Source organism: Balaenoptera physalus (genome assembly GCF_965194825.1).
Source record: "Balaenoptera physalus genome assembly, chromosome: 20".
Taxonomy (NCBI): Eukaryota; Metazoa; Chordata; class Mammalia; order Artiodactyla; family Balaenopteridae; genus Balaenoptera; species Balaenoptera physalus.
The window spans coordinates 15746666-15771440 of NC_138901.1; the positions used below are offsets into that span (position 1 = coordinate 15746666).

General features: G+C 45.2%; 1 protein-coding gene across 4 annotated transcripts in view; it reads left to right on the top strand.

Annotated features, from left to right (window-relative positions):
• Positions 1-24775, top strand: part of MARCHF10 (membrane associated ring-CH-type finger 10) — a 92747-nt gene that overhangs the window by 22686 nt on the left and 45286 nt on the right. For all 4 annotated transcript variants that reach the window (XM_082443120.1, XM_082443122.1, XM_082443121.1 and 1 more), the window contains one exon: positions 17751-17922. In XM_082443120.1, coding sequence (XP_082299246.1) covers positions 17751-17922 — 172 coding nt within the window. The remainder of the gene's footprint in view (positions 1-17750; positions 17923-24775) is intronic.

The following is a 24775-nucleotide window of genomic DNA, read 5'->3' on the forward strand; positions in this document are numbered from 1 at the left end:
ACCTACAACCTTGTGAGCTGTTTAATCAAATTAGAATTTAACAGGGAAATAAACAGCAGCTCTGCAGAACCAACTACACCTTGGATGATTTAGTGCATTAAAAAGCAAAGCAGTCTCTCAGTATGAACAGGAAACAGTGTCCCCGGGACACTGCTGGCCCAGAGGAGCCAAACTTCACAGAGGGGACTTCCCTGGTGGTGCAGTGGTTAAGAATCTACCTGCCAATACAGGGGACACAGGTTCGATCCCTGGTCTGGGAATAACCCACATGCTGCGGAGCAACTAAGCCCATGTGCCACAACTACTGAGCCCTGCGCTCTAGAGCCCGCGTGCCACAACTACTGAAGCCCCTGAGCCTAGAGCCCACGCTCCGCAACAAGAGAAGCCACCGCAATGAGAAGCCCGTGCACCGCAACGAAGAGTAGCCCTCGCTCGCCGCAACTAAAGAAAGCCCGCACACAGCAATGAAGATCCAATGCAGCCAAAATTACATAATAAAAATAAGTTCAAAAATAAAAAAATTTTTAAAAAGAAATGGAATAAAAAAAAAAAAAAGACTTCACAGAGAAGGGTCAGGACCCCCAATTTCCCCAGAGAAAATGATGAAACTGATTAGCCCAGGACTTGGGGGACGACAACCTTCAATGAAGAAAGTCATCATGGCCACTTCTCATCTTCCCAGATCCCGCATCCTTGCTGGATGGGCCACTTCCAAGAGCACAAATCTCAAGGACTGAGGACATGTTGTCACTATATGTGGCAAAGAAGGTGGGGACCAGCCCTCAGTTTTTCAAGAGCACCGTTTGCTCCGATAATAGGAATAGGATTGTCGTCCTTTCACTGACAATCAGCAACCGAGCGGCTACATGTTTAGACTCCAGGTCACCAGGACCCAGTGTTACACTGGAAGAAGGTGGGTAACCTGACACCAGCAGCACCCGGCTCTGCCCCAGGCCTGGCTCAGCAGGATGTTTACATCCGTGAGATCACCTGAATCTCCCAGAAGGCAAGATAAGCTTAAGTGTGAAGGCAGTTACCCAACAAAAACATTTTAATTGTTTTGTTCGTGATCATCCACACAAACGTTGGAGGTTGAAATGAAAAATAAAGCTTCTTCAAGTAATCTGCAGTGGCTTAAAAAATCAGAATGTGCATTCATACATGAGGGCAGCAAAAGCCTAAAACTGTGCTGTCCAATACAGCGGCCACTAGCCATGTGGGACTATTTAATTAAAAGAAAATTTTAAATGCAGTTCCAGGCTCAGGAGCCACATGTGGCCCATGGCTGCCACATAAGATATTTCCAACATTGAAGAAAATTCTATAGTACAGCACTGCTTCTGACTATGGTGAAGTCCAAAAGATGAAACAAGACAAGATCCCATGGGCCAGCAAGGGGTTTTGTTTCCCAGAAACCGTCCTCGCATACTCCACACTACAATGCTTTTGCCCACCGCGGCTCCTTGCAAACGTTTGCTCTCCGTTGCTGAGTCAGGTGTCCGCGAAGGCTGGCTCGCTGTGCATTTGGTGTTTTCCTCCAACTTGGGTATATTTGCATGTCTCCTTTCATTACCTGTCTCTTCAGCCTCTCCTGCCTGTGAAACCTGCAGCTTCTCCTCTTTCAAACCGCTCTTGGGGAGCTGTTTGTTCTCCCATTAATCTGTCAGTGTCAACCTACCAACACCCTTGATGGTGTCACAGAAGCAGCCAGCTTAGCACATGGCATATGCGTTCTGTGACTCACGCTTTTAATTTTCTCTAACTTCTACCTGTCCATTGTCAGACTCCCCGTGGGCCGGGCCTCCCGTCGTTCTGGCCCCGGGCCCGTGTGAAAATGAGGCAGGTCACACACGTACATGCTGGCTCTGACTGCCGGGGGCCTCACCTGGGAGGCTGTGAGTCATCACTAACACCTGGCCAGGTGTGGTCACCGCCGCCCCCTCGACTCTAGCGCAGATTCCGCGCCCTCGAGGTGCACCTGAGTCATGGTGCAGCTCCACACCCAGCATCTCGAGCCCAACACGGATGTCAGGGAGACAGAAAGTGCAGCCCATGGTTTGTCGGGAATTTTTGGTGGAGTCTGTTTTCCATTTTAGCTGTTGGTCTGTCCTCCTTGGCGTGTCCCACCACCGCCTCAGACTCAAGAGGCTGAATGCATTGTCTTCTCCCCTCAGATTGGTTCCTCTTCCTGAATTCACTTCTGCCCAGGCCGGAATTCTGGAAATTATCTTAGACTCCTCCTCCTGCTCTCACACTTTACAGCCCTCAGACACCAGAGTTAGACTGTCTTCCCTCCTCTCTCTTGACTCTATCCACCGGCACCTCCCTTTGCAGGGTCCTGTCTTTTTTTTTTTTTTTTTGCCTGGATTATTGTAGGAGCCATTTTCCTGATCGTTTTGCCTTCACCTCACCCCTTCCGGCCAGTCTCCCTGGCAGCATTATGAGTGGATCCGTCTAGAAGCAAACTGGATCATGTCGCTCCTCTATTAAAAGCTCTCTAGTAGTTCCCCATGTCTTTGGGATCAAGTTCAAACACCTTAGCAAAGTGTTTGATGACCTTGATGGCCCTCAAGGCCCTGGATGGCCTGACCCTCAACTCTGAGGACACTTCCTCTGGGAAGAGCTTCCAGAGCTGCTCCTGGGGGTCAGGTGGCTTTGTTCTTGTCCCTCCTTGGTATTCCCCATAACACCGTCTGGGCTCAAGCCCATCTTAGGATAGGTCTTCCTGTCTGTCTCGTCCTTAGGCTGGGAGCCACTCAGGAGCAGGCACTGGTTATTGCTCTTTTTTGATGGTTGGAATTTGCTTTAATAGATTTCAGCAAGAGGAGAAAAGAATAAATGAAGTAAATGTGGGAAAAATCATGCTAATTTTCGAATCTGAATGATGGGTATATAGGAGCTCATTATTATTCTCTCTACTTGGCCATGTTTCATATTAAAAAAATCTCAGACAAAGGCCCCACCCAGGGGCAGGAAGTTATAAGGCAGGACCCAGGTGAGGTGCCCAGGGAGGGCACAGGGCAAGGGAGATGGAGGGACAGAAGGAAGGAAGAGATGGTGCAGGGGGCCCGGAAGCAGAGATGATGTTGTCCCTCAGAGGGTGGCATTCTCCAGGACCCGCTGTCTTGTTGGGCAGGTCACCTCCCCACCAACAGCTCTCTGAGACTTCATTCTTCAGGACTCACTTCCAGACTCTTCCAGAAACCAAATCTGCTGGCACCTTGATCTTGGACTTCCAGCCTCTAGAACTGCTTGAGCAGGAACCGGTCCCGGGTGTTGGTGCGCAGGGTGATGGCCAGGTGAGGGGCAGACAGGAGAACCCCGCTGAGTACCACGGCCCCCATGTGCACGGGCAGGAGCGTGTAGATGGTGTAGATGAAGAACACATTTTTTTGTTTTTTTTTAAATCATAGGTTCACAGCACAGGACAGGGACCTTGAAGGACATTTAGTCTAGTCACCCATTGCAGTTTTAGACACACTAGTTGTTAGAAAGTTTTTTTTTTAAATTTTTATTTATTTATTTTTGGCTGTGTTAGGTCTTCGTTGCTGCGCGCGGGCTTTCTCTAGTTGTGTTGCGCGGGCTTCTCGTTGCGGTGGCTTCTCTTGTTGTGGAGCACGGGCTCTAGGCGCACAGGCTTCCGTAGTTGTGGCGCACGGGCTCAGTAGTTGTGGTTCGTTGGCTCTAGAGCGCAGGCTCAGCAGTTGTGGCACACGGGCTTAGTTGCTCTTTTTTCCACCACACACTAGGAGCTCCATGAATGTTTGATGACTGTCAGTCACAGGAATGTTTTAGGAACGTGCACATGTTGAAATCATAGCAGTGTAGCCACAACCGTCAGAGCAGGGCTCCGCCCCGAGCGAGAGAAGAAAGTGGGTACCGTTATCAGGAGTGGTGGACCCTGGCCTGGCTTGAAATCATCAAGAAGAGAGTGGTTTGCTGAGACCACCAACGTGCAATGGCCAGTTTGGGTCTGAAGATTGAAACCGCAATCAACCATATGGAAACCTCCTCATTGGTGGCGGCCAGAGTAAGCAGCTAAAGAGAACGTTCCTTTCCTGGCCTGCCACTCCACAAAGCGACAGGTGGCTTCTTTAAAGCTCTGGGTAAGCTCCTTTTGTCGCAGGTGGGCAAGAACACAAAGACATAAGCAGCTCTCCGTGGACAGAGGAAACTCAGAACAGCCCAAAGTCGACCCAGGACTCACTCGTACTTTATAAGAGGTCATCTTGGTGTGCTTGAATGTTCCGCCAGGTAACTCACCAGACTGAACTGAAGGTTTCCTTTGTGATCATATTATAGAGTAATTGGAAGACCTGGGGTGCAGGCCCCTGGGCAAACCAGGGTCCTGGAAGCCTTTCACAGCAGTAAATGGCACAAACGAATGATAATTGGTCTGGGCAAAGCCAGCAGTGCTTCATTTCTCCTCCGTTTCTGTGCTTTGCCTGAGTTCCACTAGGTAATTTAAAAATAGGGCATGGCAGGAAAATGGGGCAACTGTCAGTTTAAATTGCAGCTGCTTCCAGAATGTCGTCCTGCCTTTTGAACAGATAAGCAGGACAGCCTAGAGTCAATCCTTCCACGGGGTGATTCTGCCACTGGGCCCAGTGAGACAAACACCAATTGTTATCCCAGCTCAGTGAAATCGCCGGTGCCGAGCAATGTTGACCTCTAACCCCAAGAGTTCCCCGTGTTAATTAGACTCAGCAGCTCAGAAATTGCATGAGCGAAGATTATGATAAAGTGGCTTTTTTCGCATTTTATGTAGTGCTGTATATTTCAGTTTACAACATCTTATTAAAATCCCCTACTTTAAAAAAAAAAGGTTCTAATTGCTTTTTAAAACTAAGAAACTTGTTAAAAACCTATTAAAATTCAGATATCAAACTTTTAAATTTTTTCAGTCAGTTGCGAGACATGATTATTCAGGGGCATACTCTCATTAAACATAACCTATAAATACAGCATTTCACCCTAAAATCTTCTTTTGTAGACAACAACAATTGCTTTATTTGTTAAGGAATTATAAATCACTGGTGTCCAAGACACTGTGTTGGGTGGTGTGGGGATATAGTAATGAATAACCTCTGGTCCCTTGGTTCCTCTCCCTTTGTGCTCTCATTGCCCCCTCTGTGCCAACTTTCCTTTCCCAAGCAGCCTATGTTCTGTGCTTGATCCTCTTTAACACTTCCTTTGCCCTTTGTTTTGTTGCCACACCTCTCTGGCAAAATCCTGCCCATCCATGGTCTCTGGGTCTGCACCCATACCACTGGCGACTGCCGGAAAAAAAATCACCCAACCTTGAAAAATGGTGCCCCTGGAAGGTCACAGCCACTAACCTCCTGCAACTCTTCGATGCTGCCCAGTTTCCCTGGTCAACTGTCCCTTCCACTTCAAGCCTTCTTCCCTTTCCCCAATCCCTCCTCTCTTCCACTCCACTCCACAGTGGTCCTCACGTGGAAGCTCCCTCAGCTCTCTGCTGCCCAACCCGTCCACCCCCTTCCTTCTGCACCACCCTCCCCTCATTCCCACCCAGTTACCAACCCTTCCATCTCTGCTCAGGACCCTCACTCCATCCATCGTCCCTTCCGTTCCCGCGTCTCCAACTCTGCACCAGAGCCTTCCCTTCCCATCAGCATTTAATCATGACCCAAGGTCTCCTATCAAAAATCTTGGGCTTCCCTGGTGGCGCAGTGGTTGAGAGTCTGCCTGCCAGTGCAGGGGACACGGGTTCGAGCCCTGGTCTGGGAAGATCCACATGCCGCGGAGCAACTGGGCCCGTGAGCCACAACTACTGAGCCTGCGCGTCTGGAGCCTGTGCTCCGCAACAAGAGAGGCCGCGATAGTGAGAGGCCCACGCACCGCGATGAAGAGTGGCCCCCGCTTGCCGCAACTAGAGAAAGTCCTTGCACAGAAACGAAGACCCAACACAGCCATAAATAAATAAATAAATAAATTTTTAAAAATTAAAAAAAAAATCTTAAGAAAACAACAGAAGAGACCTTCCTTGAGCCCCCATCCCCTCCACTTACTGCTTCTCTCTCACAAAGTTCTCAAAAGAATCATTTATGCTGACTGACTCAGTTTCCCCACCTCCTACTCACAACACAACCCACTGCAATCTGGCTGCCGCACACGTCATTCCACAGAAACGGCTCTTCGTCGGATGCCTTCCACGTCTATGATGCAGGGCGTCTCTTGAAGTCCTCACCGTGCTCCACCTCTCGGCAGCTTCAGCTCGCCTGGCCACTCCATTCTCCGCAAAACGCTGCGTCCCCGCGCTTCTGCGAAGCCACGTTCTCCTGGCTTCTCCTCCTCCTCCTCTTCCTCCTCCACCTCGGCGCTGAGTCCTGGGATCCCTCCCGGCTTGCTTCTCTTCTCACTCTACACCTGGGGGTTTATCCTGGTTTTGTATCACAGGCCTCTTAGGCAATACAGATGACCCCTCTGGATCCTCTTCTCACAATAATATTTTCAAATGCATAAAATAAGATGCACAGGATTTCAACCACAGTCCTTGAAATAATCATCAAGATATTTTTAGAAATCTGTGACTCAGTAATATATGTGCTTCTTTTTTAACACATGAAATAACAAGTGATGGGCGTAAAGGGTATTTTGAGACATCTGCAACGAATTTAATGAAATGTGAAAATACCTGTGATTTCGATTGGTGACAAATCACAGGTACTGCTAATACTACTGTGGTTTGTTGTCTGTATTAGTAAATGAAAGATATGCTTAGATTTCAATAAGAGGTTAGTGGAAATAAAGATGCAAAATTTTTTTTCTCATCCATATTCATGTCCCACCCCCAAGAAACCCTGCCCTATTCTCCTCAGGTTACCTGCCCAAGATGTTACCTGCCTATGACTCCCAAATCCGTGTTTCTAACCCAAACCTCGCTTTTGATCTCCAGATCTAAATAGCCAATAGTTTTCTAAATAATTTCTACTTGGATGTCTCAAACTCAATAGGCCCACTCCTTTTTTTTTTTTCTGGCCGAGCCACACGGTATGCAGGATCTTAGTTCCCTGACCAGGGATCAAACCTGCGCCCCCTGCAGTGGAAGCGTGGAGTCTCAACCACTGGACCACCAGGGAAGTCCCTGTTCTTCCTTTTGCGCAGTATCATCAGAATCTGACACTTTCCTCCTTACTGTCTCATTCATCACCAAGTCCTATCCATTTTACTTATCATTTTTATCCATCGGTGTGTTCGTCTCTGCTATCACCTAGTTAAGTTACTGCAAAGGCCCCCTAACAGGTCTTCACAACTCCCGCTCCTGCCCCCAAATCCCGCTTTCCCTACCACAGGTGATTTGCCAAGTGGAACCCAGATCACTCTATTGGCCGCTCAAACCCCTTCCATGGTGTTCTGTGGCTTTCAGAATGGGGGCCACACCCATCATGGGGCCAACAAGGCCCTGTGGGATCTGGCCTTCCTTACTGCTCTATGCTTCAACCACACTGGCTTTGGGTCCTCTTTCGTGCCAGGCCACCTCCTGCTAGGAGGCTTTGCACATGCTGTTCCCTTTTCTTGAAGCACTCGGCCTGCCTTCCCACCCGGCCTCAGATCTCAGCTCAGGTCACTTCCTCAGGGAGGTTTTCCCCAGCTGCGCCCACGCCCCCGGCAAAGAAACCTCTGCCCTATCTCCTGATGGCTGTCCATGCAGTTCCTTTCTTTAAATGTATCAAAATTCATTTTTTTAAACGAGTTTTGATAAATGCGTGTAACCATGTTTCGCGTTTCCATCACCCCATGACCCTTTCCAGTCAATTCCTGCCTCTGTCCCTCTCAGAGGCAACCACTGTTCTGGGTATTTTCACCATAAATTAGCTTTGCCTTTTCTTTTTCTATTTCTTTACACTGTTTTCAGTTCAACTTTTAAGTCACTTTTTAGAAATTGGTGGAATATAGATTCTAAATAGATGAGCTAAATAAATGAACCTACTTAATAATTAAATTAGGGGACTTCCCTGGCGGTCCAGTGGTTAAGACTCCACGCTTACACTGCAGCGGGCACGGGTTCGATCACTGGTTGGGGAACTATCCTGCATGCCACATGGCATGACCAAAAAATAAAAATAATTAAATTAAAATTACATACAAGTTACAGATTAAAATGATAGTCTTTTCCCAAAATGACAAAGTCACTTTTAAAAAGATAATATGTAGTTGGAAAAGTTATGTAGAAATTGGCATTCTCATGTACCTCTGGAAATGTAAATTGGTACAGTGTTTCTGGAGGACAATTTGGGAACAAAATATTGTAAATCTTTGTGATGCTGTTAATCTACTAATATAAATTCCCACTTTGGGAACTTAAAGAAATAATTGATGATGTGCATAAATATGTAAGAATATTCATCGTAGCATTATTTATCATAGAAAAAGTTGGAAGCAACCTAAATGACCAACAAAAGTAATTATGACAGAGCCATACAATAGGAATATATTGTAAAGACAAAGAGAACTGCCAAGAAAGAATAAAGTTTACTTAATGGGTTTATTCTTAGAGTACATTTGTACTGTGATTCTGAAATTATTTCATGTTCATTACAGAGTAAAACAAATGAATACATATATTAATATAATTAAGGAATAAAGATTTTAAATATAAGAGAAAAAAGATACAAATATAAAACAAAAGAAAGGAAGGGAAAATGCCTTCCACTAAGTATGTATTAGTGTTAAATACGTATTTCTAATTAATTCCATTGAAAGGACTTAGGAACAATGTCCCTCTAGGAGCAATGAACACACACAGCATGAAGATACTGATTTCTAAATAGCTTTCTAAACTAAAAGGAACCAGAGCTTATTGGGAAAATAGCTGATTCTAGGTCTGAGCCAAGTACAAGGTGAGGCTATGAAATTTTATTGTGCCATAAAGCAAACTTGAATAAACTCCCATTCACCAATTTTGGGATGATTTGAACTTCAAAAAATGTGATGAGATAATTGAATAAAATGTGTCCTTGAAACCACAATGATGATGATAACAAACAAAGAGGCAAACAAACAAATAAGAAGGGAGGAAAGGAAAGTTCTTCTTTAGAGAAGAATGCCAGCTAATAATTGTAGAAGAAAGGATAGAAATAGAAAAATCATCATTTTGCTACCTTGATGTAATTATCAATTCAGGCAAAGCACATCAAAAGATGCTAAATCATTGGGTAAAATGTATCATGAATAGGGTATTTAGTGTCAAAGAATTGTCTCACAGATTTCTGACTAATTACAAAAGGGAAAAATGTACTTTTATAGTGGAAAAATCTGGCAGTCACCACCTTACCCTAGAGACCAAACAGCATTGTTAGGCACTGAGGTGATATTATAAACAGGGATACCACACCACTTATGGAATATTCTAACCCAAAATGATTAACCTGAATTTTATTATGAGAAAGCCATCAAATTCAGAACGTACGACCTTCTATGAGGCTGGAACTCTTCCAAAGAGTAAAAATCATGAAAAGACAAAAAGGACCGAGAACAAAAGAGACATAATAACTGCGTGCAGTGGGTGTATCTTGATTGGGTCATAGATCAAGACACACAGCTAAAAAGACATTTTTGGGACAGTTTGGTTTGAATATGCTCTACATAATAGATAATGTTATGGAACTATTAAATTCTCTTGGGTAAGATAATGGTATTGTGGCTTTGTAGGAGAATGTCCGTTTTGATAGGAGATACATATTGAAGTATTTAGGGGTAAAGTATTATGAAGTCTAGAGAGAGGGAGGGAGGGGGGAGAGGGAGAGAAAGCCAATTGGCAAGGTAAAGGGTAATGGATGTTATTTGTACTATTCTCTCAACTTCTCCATTGATTTGAAATTTTTCAAAATAAGGTTGACAAAATTATAGAAAGGTATCTATTGATGCAATGTATTGTTAAGTGACAACATATGTATGGCTCAATTCTATTTTTGTTAAAAAAACAATATTTATACAGATGCATAAATATATGTGCAAGAGTAATGTCAGCTGCTATAACAAAGGGACCAAAAATATGATGATTCAATCAAGAAAGAATTTATTTCTTGCACCTGTGATGGCCCAGGTGATCCTCAGGCAGCTCTCCTCCACTAGGACTTACAGGGATTCAGGCCAATGATGGTTCCATTGTCTTCAACACATGACTTTGAAAGTTGTTGACTTTCCAGCTGAGAAGCAGGGCCAGAGATTATCTCTGAAGCAGGCTGTACACATCAACTGTGCTCCCACTCCACTGGTGAGACTTTCCTCCTGAGGCCACCCCTAGTTGCAGCAGAAACTGAGTCATTCAGTTCAAGGTGGGCGGCCACATCCAGCTGTAGCTCTTATCACTTGAGAAGGGATTTCAGTGGAAAGCTAGTAGTCTCCATCACACTCATTTGTTATACAGCAGAAACTAACACAACATTGTAAAGCAATTATACTCCAATAAAAATGTTTTTAAAAAGGGGGGGGGTGGTCTGAAAGAACACAGACCAAGCTATTTGCAGTTTTCATTTCAAGGTTAATAGAGTTTTGAATGCTTTAAAATTTCTCTCTTTGTCTTTAGTTTTCCATTATGAACATGCATTTTTTTTTTGCAATAAAGAAAAGACTTACACTTTACAAAAATAAGCCATTGAAACTACAAAAAGATGCTTTGTTTTCTTCCTCTGAAAGAAACATACAAGCTAATCTTAAGTACCACATTAAGCATTTTTCTTCTCACAAACCTTCAGTTGGACCCTATTCTCCATCACATTAACTCTCAATCCTTTGCTTGACTCTCAGAGCCCCCCACAATCTGACCCCAGCTTGCCAGCCAACTTTGTCTCTCACCTCTCCTTCTCATACCCTCTGCTCTGGCCATGTGCCTTGCTGCCTGAGAATCACGCCGTGGGTGTCACTCCATCCATACCTTGGCTCCCATGCTGCCTCCAGCCTAAGCTGGTCCCTACTGCTCCTTGAGATCCTAGAAAACACCATCCCCTTCATGAAGCCTCCCTTGACTTCTCACTTTTTTGCTGTGAGTTCCTTTGAAATTTAGAATTGGTGCCACCCAATTTATCACTTAATTAAACTTCGTTTCGCATTTTGCTAGTACGGTATAAACTGTGTCTCTCCCATTGCAAGTATCTTGTCTTTATATGGGGTTGAAGACACAGTAGATGCATATGATGCTTTTCAATTAATTCCCATGTTTTATGACCTATTATTTTGAGTAGGAGGTATTTTCATGGATGACCTCCATTTAATGGCCAAGTCTTTCATGTTCTTCAAATGTTCCTCTCAACTAGAAGGAGAATATGAATTCAAATAAAGAATGAAGGAGAAATACATTGTAGCAAAACCACTCCTGAAAAATACCCAACGGAGGGCAGTCTCAATGTGCTACTAAACACTACATCTTAGTGCTCAAATATTTTACATCCAACAATTTCCTGGCCACATGCCACTTCCTTACCCACAGCCCACCACACAGAACTCCATTTCAGAGACTACTACACAAACTTGTCCCCCAAAGCATGAAAACGTATCATCACCACCCATGTAAACCAACCAAGATTTCTGCAGCACACGAAGGATTCATTTGCATTTTAAGAAATACTAGCAAGTGTCATAAAACATGTCATGTTTGCCATTTCAGTAGCTTGCAGCTCTGTTTCACCCAGAGGACCTTCCCTAGTGGGATGGCTTGTAATCAGGAAGCAAGTTCTACTAAAGTCCCACGTGCCTCTCCTTCAGAGAGCAGCCCCAGTGGTGATCAAACATTATGAAGACTTTAACCACTGAGGCCACTGGTGCTCTCAGACCAGCGTCTCAGGCTGGGTCATTCCAACTTGCTGGCATGAGAATCAGAGAGAAGGTGGCAGGTAGGAGGGAGTTCTCTACAGAATTCATTGGTACAGACAACTGCCCATGAAATTTATGCACATGGCAGCCCAGCCAACTCCCAAAAGCTTCTTGTGGCAAAGTGGAAAGCAAGGGCTTCTACTGCTGGGCCTGGTCTTGCCCAGCCCCACCTGGGAGCCACATCTCCAGATGGGGAGACACAAATGGGGTTAAGCAGCAGTTGGATTCAGGTGAGTGGTACCTGAGTCCAAACCCCACCCCCAAATTACTAATCCAGTCTGTATTGTTGTGCAAGTTTACAATCCTAGTAAGGTCAAAATTGTCCTGAACGTGAGAAGGACTTTGCTGCCCTAGTTTTTTCTAGAAGAGAGAATGTTTAGCCAGCTTTGTGATACAACAGCACTCTGTGGAGGACATGCTAACTTTATATTTCTTGAATCCATAAAGGTTCCCATCCTGTCCAGAATGCTATTTATACAAGCTGCCCTTAATTCCCAAAGGCAATTTTTTTGTGTTTGAGGTACAATATGAATGTGGACTTCGGGGACAGCACTCTGAAGATACTCATTTGCACCCACACTTCCTTGGTCACCCTTCCCATGTTGTTACTGTTTGCGTGTCGAGGTTCACAGCCTTGATCATTCTCTTTCATGATCTCGTGAGAACGTTTTCTCTCAAATGTAATAAACACACCATCTTTCTCTGGCACCAGCCTGACACTACTCTTTGCCTGTTTTCCTATTCAGAGCAAGTCGTGTCCTGATCTTTACACTATGTCATAAGATTCCCTCAGCTCAGCCTTCCATCACATGACACGTGGCTACAATGCGTTTTGTACACGTCAATCAGAACTCATCAGCACACCTTGTGGGAGGGAGGGAGGTGGCATACCAGTTGAGAACCAGCTCTGTAGATCTTGGAAATGAGCCATCAGGCAAGAGCTGGAAAATGACTTGGTCTTTTCTGTCCCTGACTACTTCTGTCTCCTTGCCTTTCGGATCATCTGTGCTCATTGTCACCTTGCCATTTCAGACTCAACATTGTTAGGTCCCAGTTTAAAAATCTAGGCCTTTTCTCACCTTCTGAGATGGCCCACACACTGTCTGTGTACTGTGTTTCTCTCTGAATAAATCCACTTCTTACCTATCACTTTGCCTCTCACTGAATTCTTTCTGCCATGAGACATCAAGAACCTGAGCTTCATTAAGTCCTGAAACCAGAGCAATGTACAACATCCAGGAAAGAAGAGATTTTACTTTCATTTTTAATGTTGTAATGGGTGACCAGTGCTAGAGACTGGGTAGGAGGAGTCAAGATTGAGGATTGTGGTCAAGAATCCCAGTCCAAACTCCCCACAACGTGCCCTGTCACTCATGATCCAGCACAGGACTTGACCAGCCCTCCAGGTTCTGAGTGACATGGAGAGCAGAAATCAATTGGAAAAACAAGACGAAAACCATCCCAGGATAAGAATAAAAGTTTTTCTCCCACATATCCAAAACCATGAGGTGTCCTACATCTAAAATAGTTCCAAGATCCTGCATGCCGCGGAGCAACTGGGCCCGTGAGCCACAACTACTGAGCCTGCGCTCCGCAACAAGATTGGCCACGATAGTGAGAGGCCCGCGCACCGCGATGAAGAGTGGCCCCCGCTTGCCGCAACTAGAGAAAGCCCTCGCACAGAAATGAAGACCCACCACAGCCAAAAAAGAATAAATTAATTAAAAAATAAAATAGTTCCAAGAAGTTCCAATATAATAACCATGGTGGTGGTGTTTTAATTATATATACACTCAAAGACAGAAATATTAGAAAGAACTGCATTAAATACTAATGAAAGCTGTGTTTCAAAAAAAAAAAAAATCTAGTCACTCTCACATCCCTGAAGAAATGCACCCCACTTGCCAATCCTTGGGTCTCCATCATCCAGGAGGTCTAACTAGAACCATTATCATGTTTCGAAGTCGCTACTTCAGTGCCCAATTCCCTAATGTAAGTCCCTTCTTTTCCTAGCGTGAGTCTTGCTCTGAACTTTTGAGAGTTTCTAGCAAGGTCATATCTCTACTTTATTGTGGATGATGCCAAAAGAGCAAGTTGGGGATCTTTGGAAAATGTTGACTACAAAAAGCATAATACTCCAGAAAAATATTAATTTCGACAATAACTTCTTTTAGTTAATGTGGCTTTATTAGGACTCTCATCAAATTACCAAGAGAGAACTTAAAGTCTACACATGGGGCTTCCCTGGTGGCACAGTGGTTAAGAATCCGCCTGCCAATGCAGGGGACACGGGTTCGAGCCCTGGTCCGGGAAGATCCCACATGCCGCAGAGCAACAAAGCCCGTGTGCCACAACTACTGAGCCTGCGCCCTAGAGCCCGCGAGCCACAACTACTGAGCCCATGTGCCACAACTACTGAAGCCCATGCGCCTAGAGCCCGTGCTCCACAGCAAGAGAAGCCACCGCGATGAGAAGCCTGTGCACCACAACGAAGAGTAGCCCCTGCTCGCTGCAACTAGAGAAAAGCCCACACGCAGCAACGAAGACCCAATGCAGCCAAAAATAAATAAATAAAATAAATAAATTTTTTAAAAAATAAAAAGTCTATACATGTATTATGTAGTCTGGGTTTTTTAGTTTCTTTTTTTTTTTTTAATGTTTCAGGCTTTGATTTTGAAACACAGAGCTAGTTTTCTTCCCCCAAAGGAATAGCAGTATGCTCTTGGCTCCACCTCCATGTGACATTTCAACTTAGGAACATATGGGGGAAGAAAATTGTAATTACTCTTCAAAATTGCAAGAGGAGGAGACAGTTTTAAAATCATCTTAAAATCAACATAATTTAATTTTTATTGTCTGCTAATCTTTAAATGTTGTTAAATATTTGCCATTAGAACTTTACTGTCTGAAAGAGAACTTGTACCATAGGACTGCCCCACCTTGCTGTCCATTGCTCTTTGAAGTAGGTGAAAACCCATTTGAATTTTTCAGTGGGGTTTATGGTTTTGGTTTCAACAGCAGGTAGTTAGTTTTCAGCAGTTAGCTGGTTACTTTTTTAAATGGCTGAACATGAATGGCTAATTGCAAAAGCCAACACTTACATGGCACTTTCTCAGTGCCTGGCACCACTGCTCTTAGTGCTATAAACATATCTTAACTCATTTCATCCTCACAGAACCACCAAAAAGAAGGCACTATTGTTCACAGATGAGAAAATCTGAGAGGCAAAGAGATGAACTAAAACTAATCCTATGTCACACAGTCACTACATGAAAGAGCCAGGATTCACTCCCAGGAAGCTGGGCTCCAGAGTCTTAAATACTACATTTTAGTGCCAGAATGAGTTACTTCAACTTATTTCACCCAAGAAGCATCTTCCTTGGATAATATAATGGGCTTTCATGAGAGAGGATACATGAGAATGGCTGAATACATGACAGGACACGAATGAAGACACAAAAAGTTGAAGTGATTGGCTTAAGATTACTCAAAGCAAGCAGGAAAAGACCCAGTAGTAGCACAGTCTTAAGTATCACAGTTCTCGCCATTGTGGCTTTAGTTTCCAACCGACAAAACACCCACTTCCAGCTGTAATTTCTGGACTCAAGGGTGATTCCCAGGGACTTCCCTGGTGGCGCAGTGGTTAAGAATCTGCCTGCCAATGCAGGGGACACGGGTTCGAGCCCTGGTCCTGGAAGATCCTACATGCCGCGGAGCAACGAAGCCCGTGCACCACAACTACTGAGCCTGCGCTCTAGAGCCCGCGAGCCACAACTACTGAGACCATGCACCTAGAGCCCGTGCTCCACAACACGAGAAGCCACTGCAATGAGAAGCCTGTGCACCGCAACGAAGAGTAGCCCCCACTCTCTGCAACTAGAGAAAAGCCCACGCATAGCAACGAAGACCCAATGCAGCCAAAAATATAGATAGATAGATAGATAGATAGATAGATAGATAGATAGATAGATAGATAAAGATTCCCAACTGGAAGTAAGGTTGATGGAACCAGGAACCAGAGAAGGATATACTTGGAACGCAGGTGCATGACACCATATGTAATAGGCATGGTTTAATTGGCCAAGTTTTCTTCCACCTTTGGTGCTATTAAAGCTCAAGGTACAACGAATGGGTGAAGGAAGGATAAACATGGCTTAACACCCCATCCAATAAAGAGTCTCTTCACCAACTCCTCCCGATTCACCACTGCCTGGGGTAAGCAAAGAATTCTAGTCCTGGCTGAGGGTGAAGGGGACGGACCCACCAGTAGTGGACACTCTTACTGGTCCTGATGCTGTAACCATGGATATTGGTAGTCTTAGCCCAGAGCATCTTTCCTGCCTTTCCACTGGCTGATAAACAGATGTGTGAGCAGGCTTGTCCATTCGCTAATGTAAGTTGTTCGTGTTGAGCAGTTTGTGGAAGAAATTCAGTCACACATTCACCAGTGTTCTTCTTCCCTATGACCATCTTAGGCACCAGCATTAAAATTTGCCCACATTTCCTTCTCTGAGAATGGAAAGCCTATCTCATGTTCAGAAATGACCTCATGTTTCATCTTTGACATTTCAGAATCATTTTCAAGGATTTCTGTTAAATTCCAGAATCAAAAGGGAAAAGGGAGAACAACCAACTCATTATGTCCTTTCCTTTCTCCCGTCCCTTTATCTGAGGGTGGTCTGTTTTCTGAAAATGCAGGGAGAAACAATAATTATTTGTTTGAAGGCTGTCACCAGGCTCTAAGTGACCAAACATGATTTATAATCCTGGAGAATAATGATCTGTCCACCTGTAGATTTGTACCGACATCCTTGTAGAAGACTGACAGGTAGGGGACTTTTTTGAGAGTGTAGTTTGTCTCACGTTGCACCCAATAACTCAAAGCTATTCAGAGTATTTTCCTGAGTCAGGAGGCTTAAAATGAAAATGCCACAACTGTCAGAGAGAATGGGGAGCAAAATCAATACAAATTGCCACCGCTGGGGAGGTGTGGAGGACGTTAATTTAGCACTCTGTGTCCGCAGAGGACTACACTTTCAGAGGACTTGCCAATATAGACCACTGTGCAGTGCAGGAGTATTTAGTGACCCTGCCCCTGGGGGGAGGGGCGGGGACCCTGTGGTTTTGTTTGTTGGGTGCATCGCCTAGCAAATCATATTAACACCAGGACCTAAGACCTTAAGGCAGGACTTAAATCGCCCTTCAAGACCAAGCTTCTCCTAATTGTTTATGTTGTTTTCACTCATTCCTTTGGTGGGTGTAAGTGTGGCAAAGTGTAAAGCTATTGAAGGCCTGGATAATTTTTATTGCGTCTGCAAGGCTGATGTTGAGATATTCTGACACCGCATGAGTCAGGATTTGTCCGTGCATAGATTTATACTGACTTCTTTATAGAAGACTGACAAGTAGGGGCCTTTTAAAAAGATTAATCTGTCTTACGTTGCACCCAATAATTCAGAGTATTAAACTGAGGTCTGATTGATTCAGTTCCAACACACTTATCTAAATTTCCTTTTCATTGTCAAGTATATGATTAACATAAAGAACATTTTTCCTCACCCACCCCCAAAGTAGTTCAAATAACAAATAGCAAGAAGTTTAAATGCACGGATGGTTTCTCCTGTTTTCATATGTAACTCTTAACGTGAGCTGTTTATTGGTCATCCAATTACTTAAGGGTCAGGAATTCATTCTTTTCATAATGTTCTACAAAATAGACTCATTAACTTTGCTATTACTTCTAAATTGATACGCCCAGTCCATGAAAATCTGACTGGTGAAAGGGCACATTGAGCTGGCAGGATGTTCCAGTGTCTTTGTTGAGGGGTTGCTGCATTTGGCTTGTCTCTTTTTCCTCTGCCCAGCAAAGATGGCCTATTGACCACAGATACTCAGACACCTTTCATTTTCGGTAGAGTTCTGGTGAGGAGGAAGCTCTAGCCGAACCAAGATTATCTGCCAAGAGTTCTGCGTGTAAGAGTGATTCCAGACTTCCAGCAATTGACCAAACATCAGTCAAGCAGAAACATAAAAGTACCATGACTCCAAAGAAATCAGAGAAAGCGGGCCCCAGCAAACCCTCTCCAGGTGAGTGGAGGGTTTATTGAAATTCACAAGATCTAAAATCCCGGCATCAGAGGTAAGGACAGCAATCAAATTCGTGGTCCCGATTACACCTAGTGTTTTCCAAGTGGCCAGTTCAGGTTTTGCAGGGTCTGATGATCTTATGCAAATGATAAAATCCATTTTGGAGTAGAACATCAGGTCAAGGAGGTGTGAATTATGCAGAGTAACTGTCTCCACTGCCCACATTTTCTGCCCAGTCATTGGCTTTGTGTGGCACTGGCCCAGAATGGCTGTCTTTTCATCTTCTTCACCCTTCTGGGAGGGATAAAGGCATTTGGCCCCAGGTATCAAATTTTATGACTCAATCCAGAGCATGAAGGGAAGCTTTCAAAAGCATCTGAATGGCATAATTTACTGCTGAGAAAGAGGGTAATAAAGTCCTCCAGTTCTGGGGTTGTCCTCTCTGGGAAAAAAAAGGGGGCTTGATAAATCTTCCCCTTTGTGCAATTTGGTAAATAATTCACTCTTTAGCTGCCTTTGAAGCAAAGACCGGTCCTCTGCTTAAGGCAGGAGAAACTTAATAGTATCCAGAAAGGGGTAAATGCAACTGAAAGTTTAGAGTCCCTCAGGCTCATCCCCATCAAAGCCAACATCTGTAGGACTAACTTGATTCCTCTGGGAACTGACGTGGAAGTTGGGATAACTAGGCAGAAAGGTCTGCCTTCTGCTTGCGGTGTAATGGAAACGATCCACATTAACTGCCGAAGAATTCGTAAATAGCATGCAATTCGTCTAAACCCAAATCACAATGACTTTCTAATCCTAAATAGCTCCTGTCGTGCAACCACCCGTCCGTCCAGTTAAGTCTTAATGCATTTTTAGACAATGGCAGCTCTCACTTAGATTAACCACCCACATTTTATAGCTTTAATGAAGTTTAAAGAAAAATTGACTTCTGAAATGATGTCCGTTCAGGCAAAGCCCCAACTCTTTTTCCTTATTTAATCAGGGGAAAGTATCATCGTCATTAACAACTTCTCATTTTGAAGCCTTTTAGTAGGAATTAGGTCTTTAATTCAGCTGTTTAAGAATGAAATAAGGCAGATAAGATCATTCTCCAAATATTTCAAAATCCATGTTGTCATGTATCAAATTGAGGATGTCTTTAATAGAAAAAATTAAATTTAAGTAAGGCAACTCCAGTCACTCGATATAATTTTTAGCCTTCTTGCTAAAACTAGGTAGCTGTTTGCATGATGTGCTTTGTCCTCTGTAGAGATAAATCATTCTAATGGACAGCTTAGGCCCACGCCATGATTTTAGTTTGTCTGATTAATAGAGATGTTCTTCCGACCGAGCGGACTCCAAATGGAACTTACAACACTGACAGAAAGGGAGAATTAATTCACTTTACTTTCTATAAAACCTCAAATTCAAAGAATTACTAGACTAGAAAGCACCAAGTTTAGGCAAGAGAGCCAAGTTGGCAGAAAGATATCTATTTCACCACATAAGAGATGTTACTTGTAGTAAACAGCCTTTAAAAACCACCAGCTTGGGCTTCCCTGGCGGCGCAGTGGTTGAGAATCTGCCTGCCAATGCAGGGGACACAGGTTCGAGCCCTGGTCTGGGAAGATCCCACATGCCGCGGAGCAACTGGGCCTGTGAGCCACAACTACTGAGGCTGCGCGTCTGGAGCCGGTGCTCCGCAACAAGAGAGGCCACGACAGTGAGAGGCCCGTGCGCAGCGATGAAGAGTGGCCCCCACTCGCCGCAACTAGAGAAAGCCCTCGCACAGAAACGAAGACCCAACGCAGCCATAAATAAATAAATAAATTAATTAATTAATTTAAAAGAAAAAAAACCCACCAGCTTAAAAATAATGATAATAATAAAATAAATAAATTTAAAAGCACCAGGTTTATCACCATATTATAGCTCTAGGCTGTGTCCAAGCCCCATGCAGCCATGAGCTGGACTGTGGCCTGGCCATCCAGCAAGCGTAACAGCCCTGCTGATTGATGTCAGTTACTACAGAAGCCGACTCAGTTCTATAGCAAATTGGTTCGATCATGTGAGCTAAAAGCAAAGCCTTGGTGTGTTAAGATCCATTCGTTTTACATGTGTAGTCTCACCCTCAGAGCTCCTTCATCAGCACAGCGAAATGACAGACCAGGGACATGGCAAGAATTTAAGCTGAGTCTATTCAGGCAAAGTTGAGTCCAGTGGTGGTGACAACTCAGAAAATTCAGATAAATACGCTGCTATTATAGAAAAAGAGGCTTGGGGAGCTGAATTATCTGGACACGTTGATCCAATTCACTGGGTAAATTCATAGGTTCCCGTTTTCCTTCACCTCTGTAAGGAAATATTTTTCTAAAGCATTTTGCGGGGGGGTCACCCAAAGTTGGCAGTAAGTCACCAAAACTTCTCCCCATGTCAGACCTGAGTTCTGTGCAAAACTGAAGCATTAAGACAGTGAAATCCCTTTGCAACATCTGCCTAATAGGTTAACCTTCCATACTGTGTTACGCCAGACTTGTCCTGAATAAAATAATACAGCTGGGGAATGTGGCTTGACTTACATGCAAATCTATGTAATGATAATCCATGATAATCCTTATATGTGAATTATTATCTGGAACGCCTAAAACAGCTATTTATCAATACAGCGGAGGAACCATCAGTGCCCTCTACTAATAGATTTATAACTGAGAAGGCATCAGATTTTCATTGTACTTCGCACTCTGTTAGAAGGAATTCGCACATTTTAAATTAACTCATACATTCCATGGAACTATTTCTAAATGAGTTGGCTTGTGATTCTCCTTGTTATCTCTCTCCGTGCAGTTTTGGGCAAGTGCTTTAGCGTCAAGATGCTTGGATTAGCATCTGAGCCCCGTTTCTCATTTGCTCTGTCCCTTTGAGCAAGTAACTACTTTGTGTCTCAGTGTCCTCATCTGTAAAATGGCAGAGCCTGGGAGTCGGCACAGATCCTACCTGCTGGGATGGCTGTGTGGATTCGATGATAAAACATACGCTCAGCCATTAGAACAGCCCCCGACACCATAGCTCATACATGATAGCCTTAAGGTATCGGGTACAAGGCAGCTGTATTCAGTAGGGAGAATGGACCAGAAAACTTTGTTTTCTTTGTCGTCACGTTACCTCCTCCCCACCTCCCACCCCAATCTTTTTTCCTTTACAGAAAATCAGGGTTATATTTTTAAACTCCTAACACAAACGCAGGTACAGACACTTTTACTATGCCCTGAATTTCCACAGCAAAACACCAAATGGAAAAAGATGAACAATCCGAAAGCATTCACCAAGTGAGAGATTTGCTTCCCCTCCAAAAAGACATGGAAAACTCAGGCAGTGAGTCAAGACCCAGCTGGGTCTGATGTGCAATTGATTCAGAAATCCTATTTCATGATCAAGGTGAACACTGACACAGGGTGAGAAATAAGCCTGGCCGAGTTACATATTCTTCTTTCAAGCAGAGGGAGGCGTGGGGATTAACCTTTACCGAAGGCCCAGTCCGTATGCAGGATCTGCTGCCTCCCATCGACTTGTATGAATCAGGGGGAAGCAGAGCTGACAGCAGGCCCAGTGAGTGCAGGGAGCTATGGTGGCCACCAGCTCCTGGACTCCTGCCTGTTCCCAAAACCCCTCCCAGCCCCATCCTGGCTTGGAAAGGAGCCACCTCTCCTTTCCAGGACACGCAGAGGCATCCAAAGGCCATTGTGCTGTGGGGGTCTGGCACCTGGAGTCCTAAGTCACTCTTGACCCCCGTGCCAGGCTCATAGGAAGTAAGTGCCCTCTCCTGCCCTTTCCTCTCACCTGGAGCCCGGGCAGAGTCCTACTAGTTACGTGCCAGGAAAACGGATCTGGATGGAGTCTGGTGAGCCTGCTTCCAAAATCTTGCCCTTTAAAACAAAGCCAAATGTTCTGAAATTCTCCTCACTCCTTACTGAGTTCAGTGTTAGTCATTACCAGATTCGGATTTGCAGGGGTAGCAAAACCTAGTCAGACTAATAGTGGCTTATGGTGGAGACTGTAAAACTAAGAAAAAGCAGTAAACTCAGATTTTAAAATGTACACATCTAAGACAACTGTGGTCTCTTTTGGATTGGGAACTATTCATTTGAAGAGCAGCCTGGAAGGAAAATTTGAGGGCAAATCCCAAATCTTCATAACTTACCTGGCAAATAAATTCTGTTGAAGATGTCCTCTGAAAGGCCAAGACTGACGGGTTTCCAGGCAAGTCCACTGGCATCCAACAACTTTCCAAGCTGTCTGCCCAAGTTAGAAAACAACCAACATAAGCAAATGCTCCCATATTTATAGAGAGAACCATAATTCTCAGTCCATTTATGGTAACGCTCCTAACACAGAGGGGCCTGGGGCATCACAGAGCCCGGAATTTGAAGTTCTGGATCAGATTCCTGGTCTACCACATACTAGCCCTATAAATGTAAACTGGCGAGTTCTCCAAACTCTGTTTCCTCATCAGTAAAATGGAGTTGTTACCAACCCCACCAGGTAGACAGGAGGACTGAAATCCTGGGTATGATTGGGCAAGCCTGCACCCAACACCACAGACTGCTCCCGGGTTAGCACCTTTATAAGAGAATAGCTCAACCAAAGAAATTTTAGTTTGAGATGTGAGAGGTCATAACTTGATTATTAAAAAATTTACCTCTTTGATTACCAATGAAGTCATCCATTTGTACCCCCAGTACCTATGGGATGTTAGCATAGGTACATTCAACTGCCCCCACCATCTCAGAGTGTATGGCACAGGGGGTTTTCCCATCCATCACCCATTCATTCAGCACTTCGATACTCATTTACTGCCTGCTTACCTGCCAGGCACCGCATGGGTACTGGAGATACAAAAATCAAACACACAGGACCTGCCCTCCAGGGGCTCACAGCCTAGTGGGAGGGCAGGACACCAACACGCCCCGGCCAAGGTAAGTTCTAAGGATGTGAGGGGAGGGGCCAGCGGGGTGAAAACCCTGAAGGAGGGGATTGAGCCAGGGCCTGGGGAGGAAGGCGAGAAAGGTGCACCCAGCAGGAGGTACTGAGGGTGCGAAGGCACGGGAGAGAGACAGAGCAAGGAAGAGGGGGAAGAGAGAGATGACAGACAGACAGACATGGAGGAACTACAAAGAGTCTAGGGCCTCAGAGTATCCCCAGACTACGAGCAGAGGCATCACGGGAGAGCTTGTTAAAAATGCATGAATCCCAGCCCAGCCTTACTGACTCAGAACCTGCATTTAACAGGGTCCCTGGGAGATTTGTGTGCACATTTGAGTTTGAGAAGCGCTGGTTTAGGGTCAGGAAGCGTAAAGTTGACGCCCTACGTGTAGGCAAGGACCAGGCCACCGAGGGCCTTGAACGTCATGCTGGAGACGACGGAGCATCAGATCGGCATTGTTAAAAGCTGACTGTGTTCATGAAAGGGGGCTGGCTGGGAGGGTGAGGGCAGAGGCCGCGCTGCAAGCTGCTGTGGACCCGGAGAGGAATGAGAAGGGCTTGACCTGAAGCAAAAGCAGAGGGAGAGGGCCTGGGCTGGAGGGATGTTTAAGGACGTAAGCCTGGCACAACTTGGTGAGCGTCGGGGATGGGGAGAGGGAAAAAGGAGGAATCAGAGAGATCTTGGAGGTCTGGCCCAGAAAACTAGGCCAATGGCGGTTGCCTTTGCAAGGCTGAGAAAGCAAGAAGAAGGTGGGGCCCATCCTGTGGCCGTTGTCTGTGAAGGAACAGCCAGGATGGGCCAGGAGGAGATGCCAGGAAGCACCTGGGTACCCAGGTCTGCTGCTCAGCAGAGAACTCTTGGCCACCAGAAGGAAGCCAAGGGCCTCGAGTGAGTAAGAGGTGGCTGAAATGACAGGAACGTCTCCCCTGCAAGAGTGGACAGGGTAACGAGAGATGAGGAAGGAACCTCGGGAAATACAAACATCTGAGGAAGGAAGGGAGAAGACAACTACAGAGAAATGATCCGAGAAGTAGGAGCCACTCCAGGAGCCAAGGGAGGCCTTTGGAAATGAGTGGGTTAGAGTGTCAGCTCCTACAGCGGATTCAAGTAAATAAAGACCGAGAGCCCTCCATTATAGGTAATGGTTTTCAACCGGATGGTTACAACGATGGCATCTTAGCATAGGAACTGGGTTCAGCCGCAGCATTTCCCCAGCTTCTCTGATAAGAATCGCCAGGGAGGTCCTTAATAAAACACACACACCTGGGTCCCGTCGTGACCCAGAGCATCAGACTCTCCAAGGAAGGGGCCTGCAAAGCTGGGTTTTCACAAGCTCTACAGGAGATTCTCATCACAGAGGTTTGGGCCTCATAGCCTTGCTTCTCAAACTTCAGAAGTTCTTGAGAAATACCTGGGGACCTCAATCAACTGCGGGTTCTGACGCGGTAGGTTTGAGTGGGTAGCAAGGCTGCATTTCTAAGAAGCTGCCAGGTGCCAGCCATATGCTGCTGGTCTCAGGACCACCCTGGGAGGAGCAGGGCTAGAGAACACAGGTTTTGAGGAGGTAAGCCGTTGATCCAAGGTGACCCGGCTTGGCTAGTGGCAGGGCTGAGAGATCTGTCATGCTTGAGGGGTCTCTCTGGATCGTGACTCCATCGCGGGCCCATATTCTGCGTCCAGCAAGGATGGCAGATGGAGTGTGAGGTTAGCGAACAAATCATTAACTTCACTTGGACACCTCCCCCGTCCACCTGCTTCTCCCCGCTTGCGCTCTCTCCCTTCCCGTGAGCCCACCAGGATCTCTCTGCTTCTTTCTCTTTCCCCAAGCTTCCCCTCTGCAGCAGAAAGGCCAGATTAGGGCATGACCACAACCTCCCAACCCGGGGC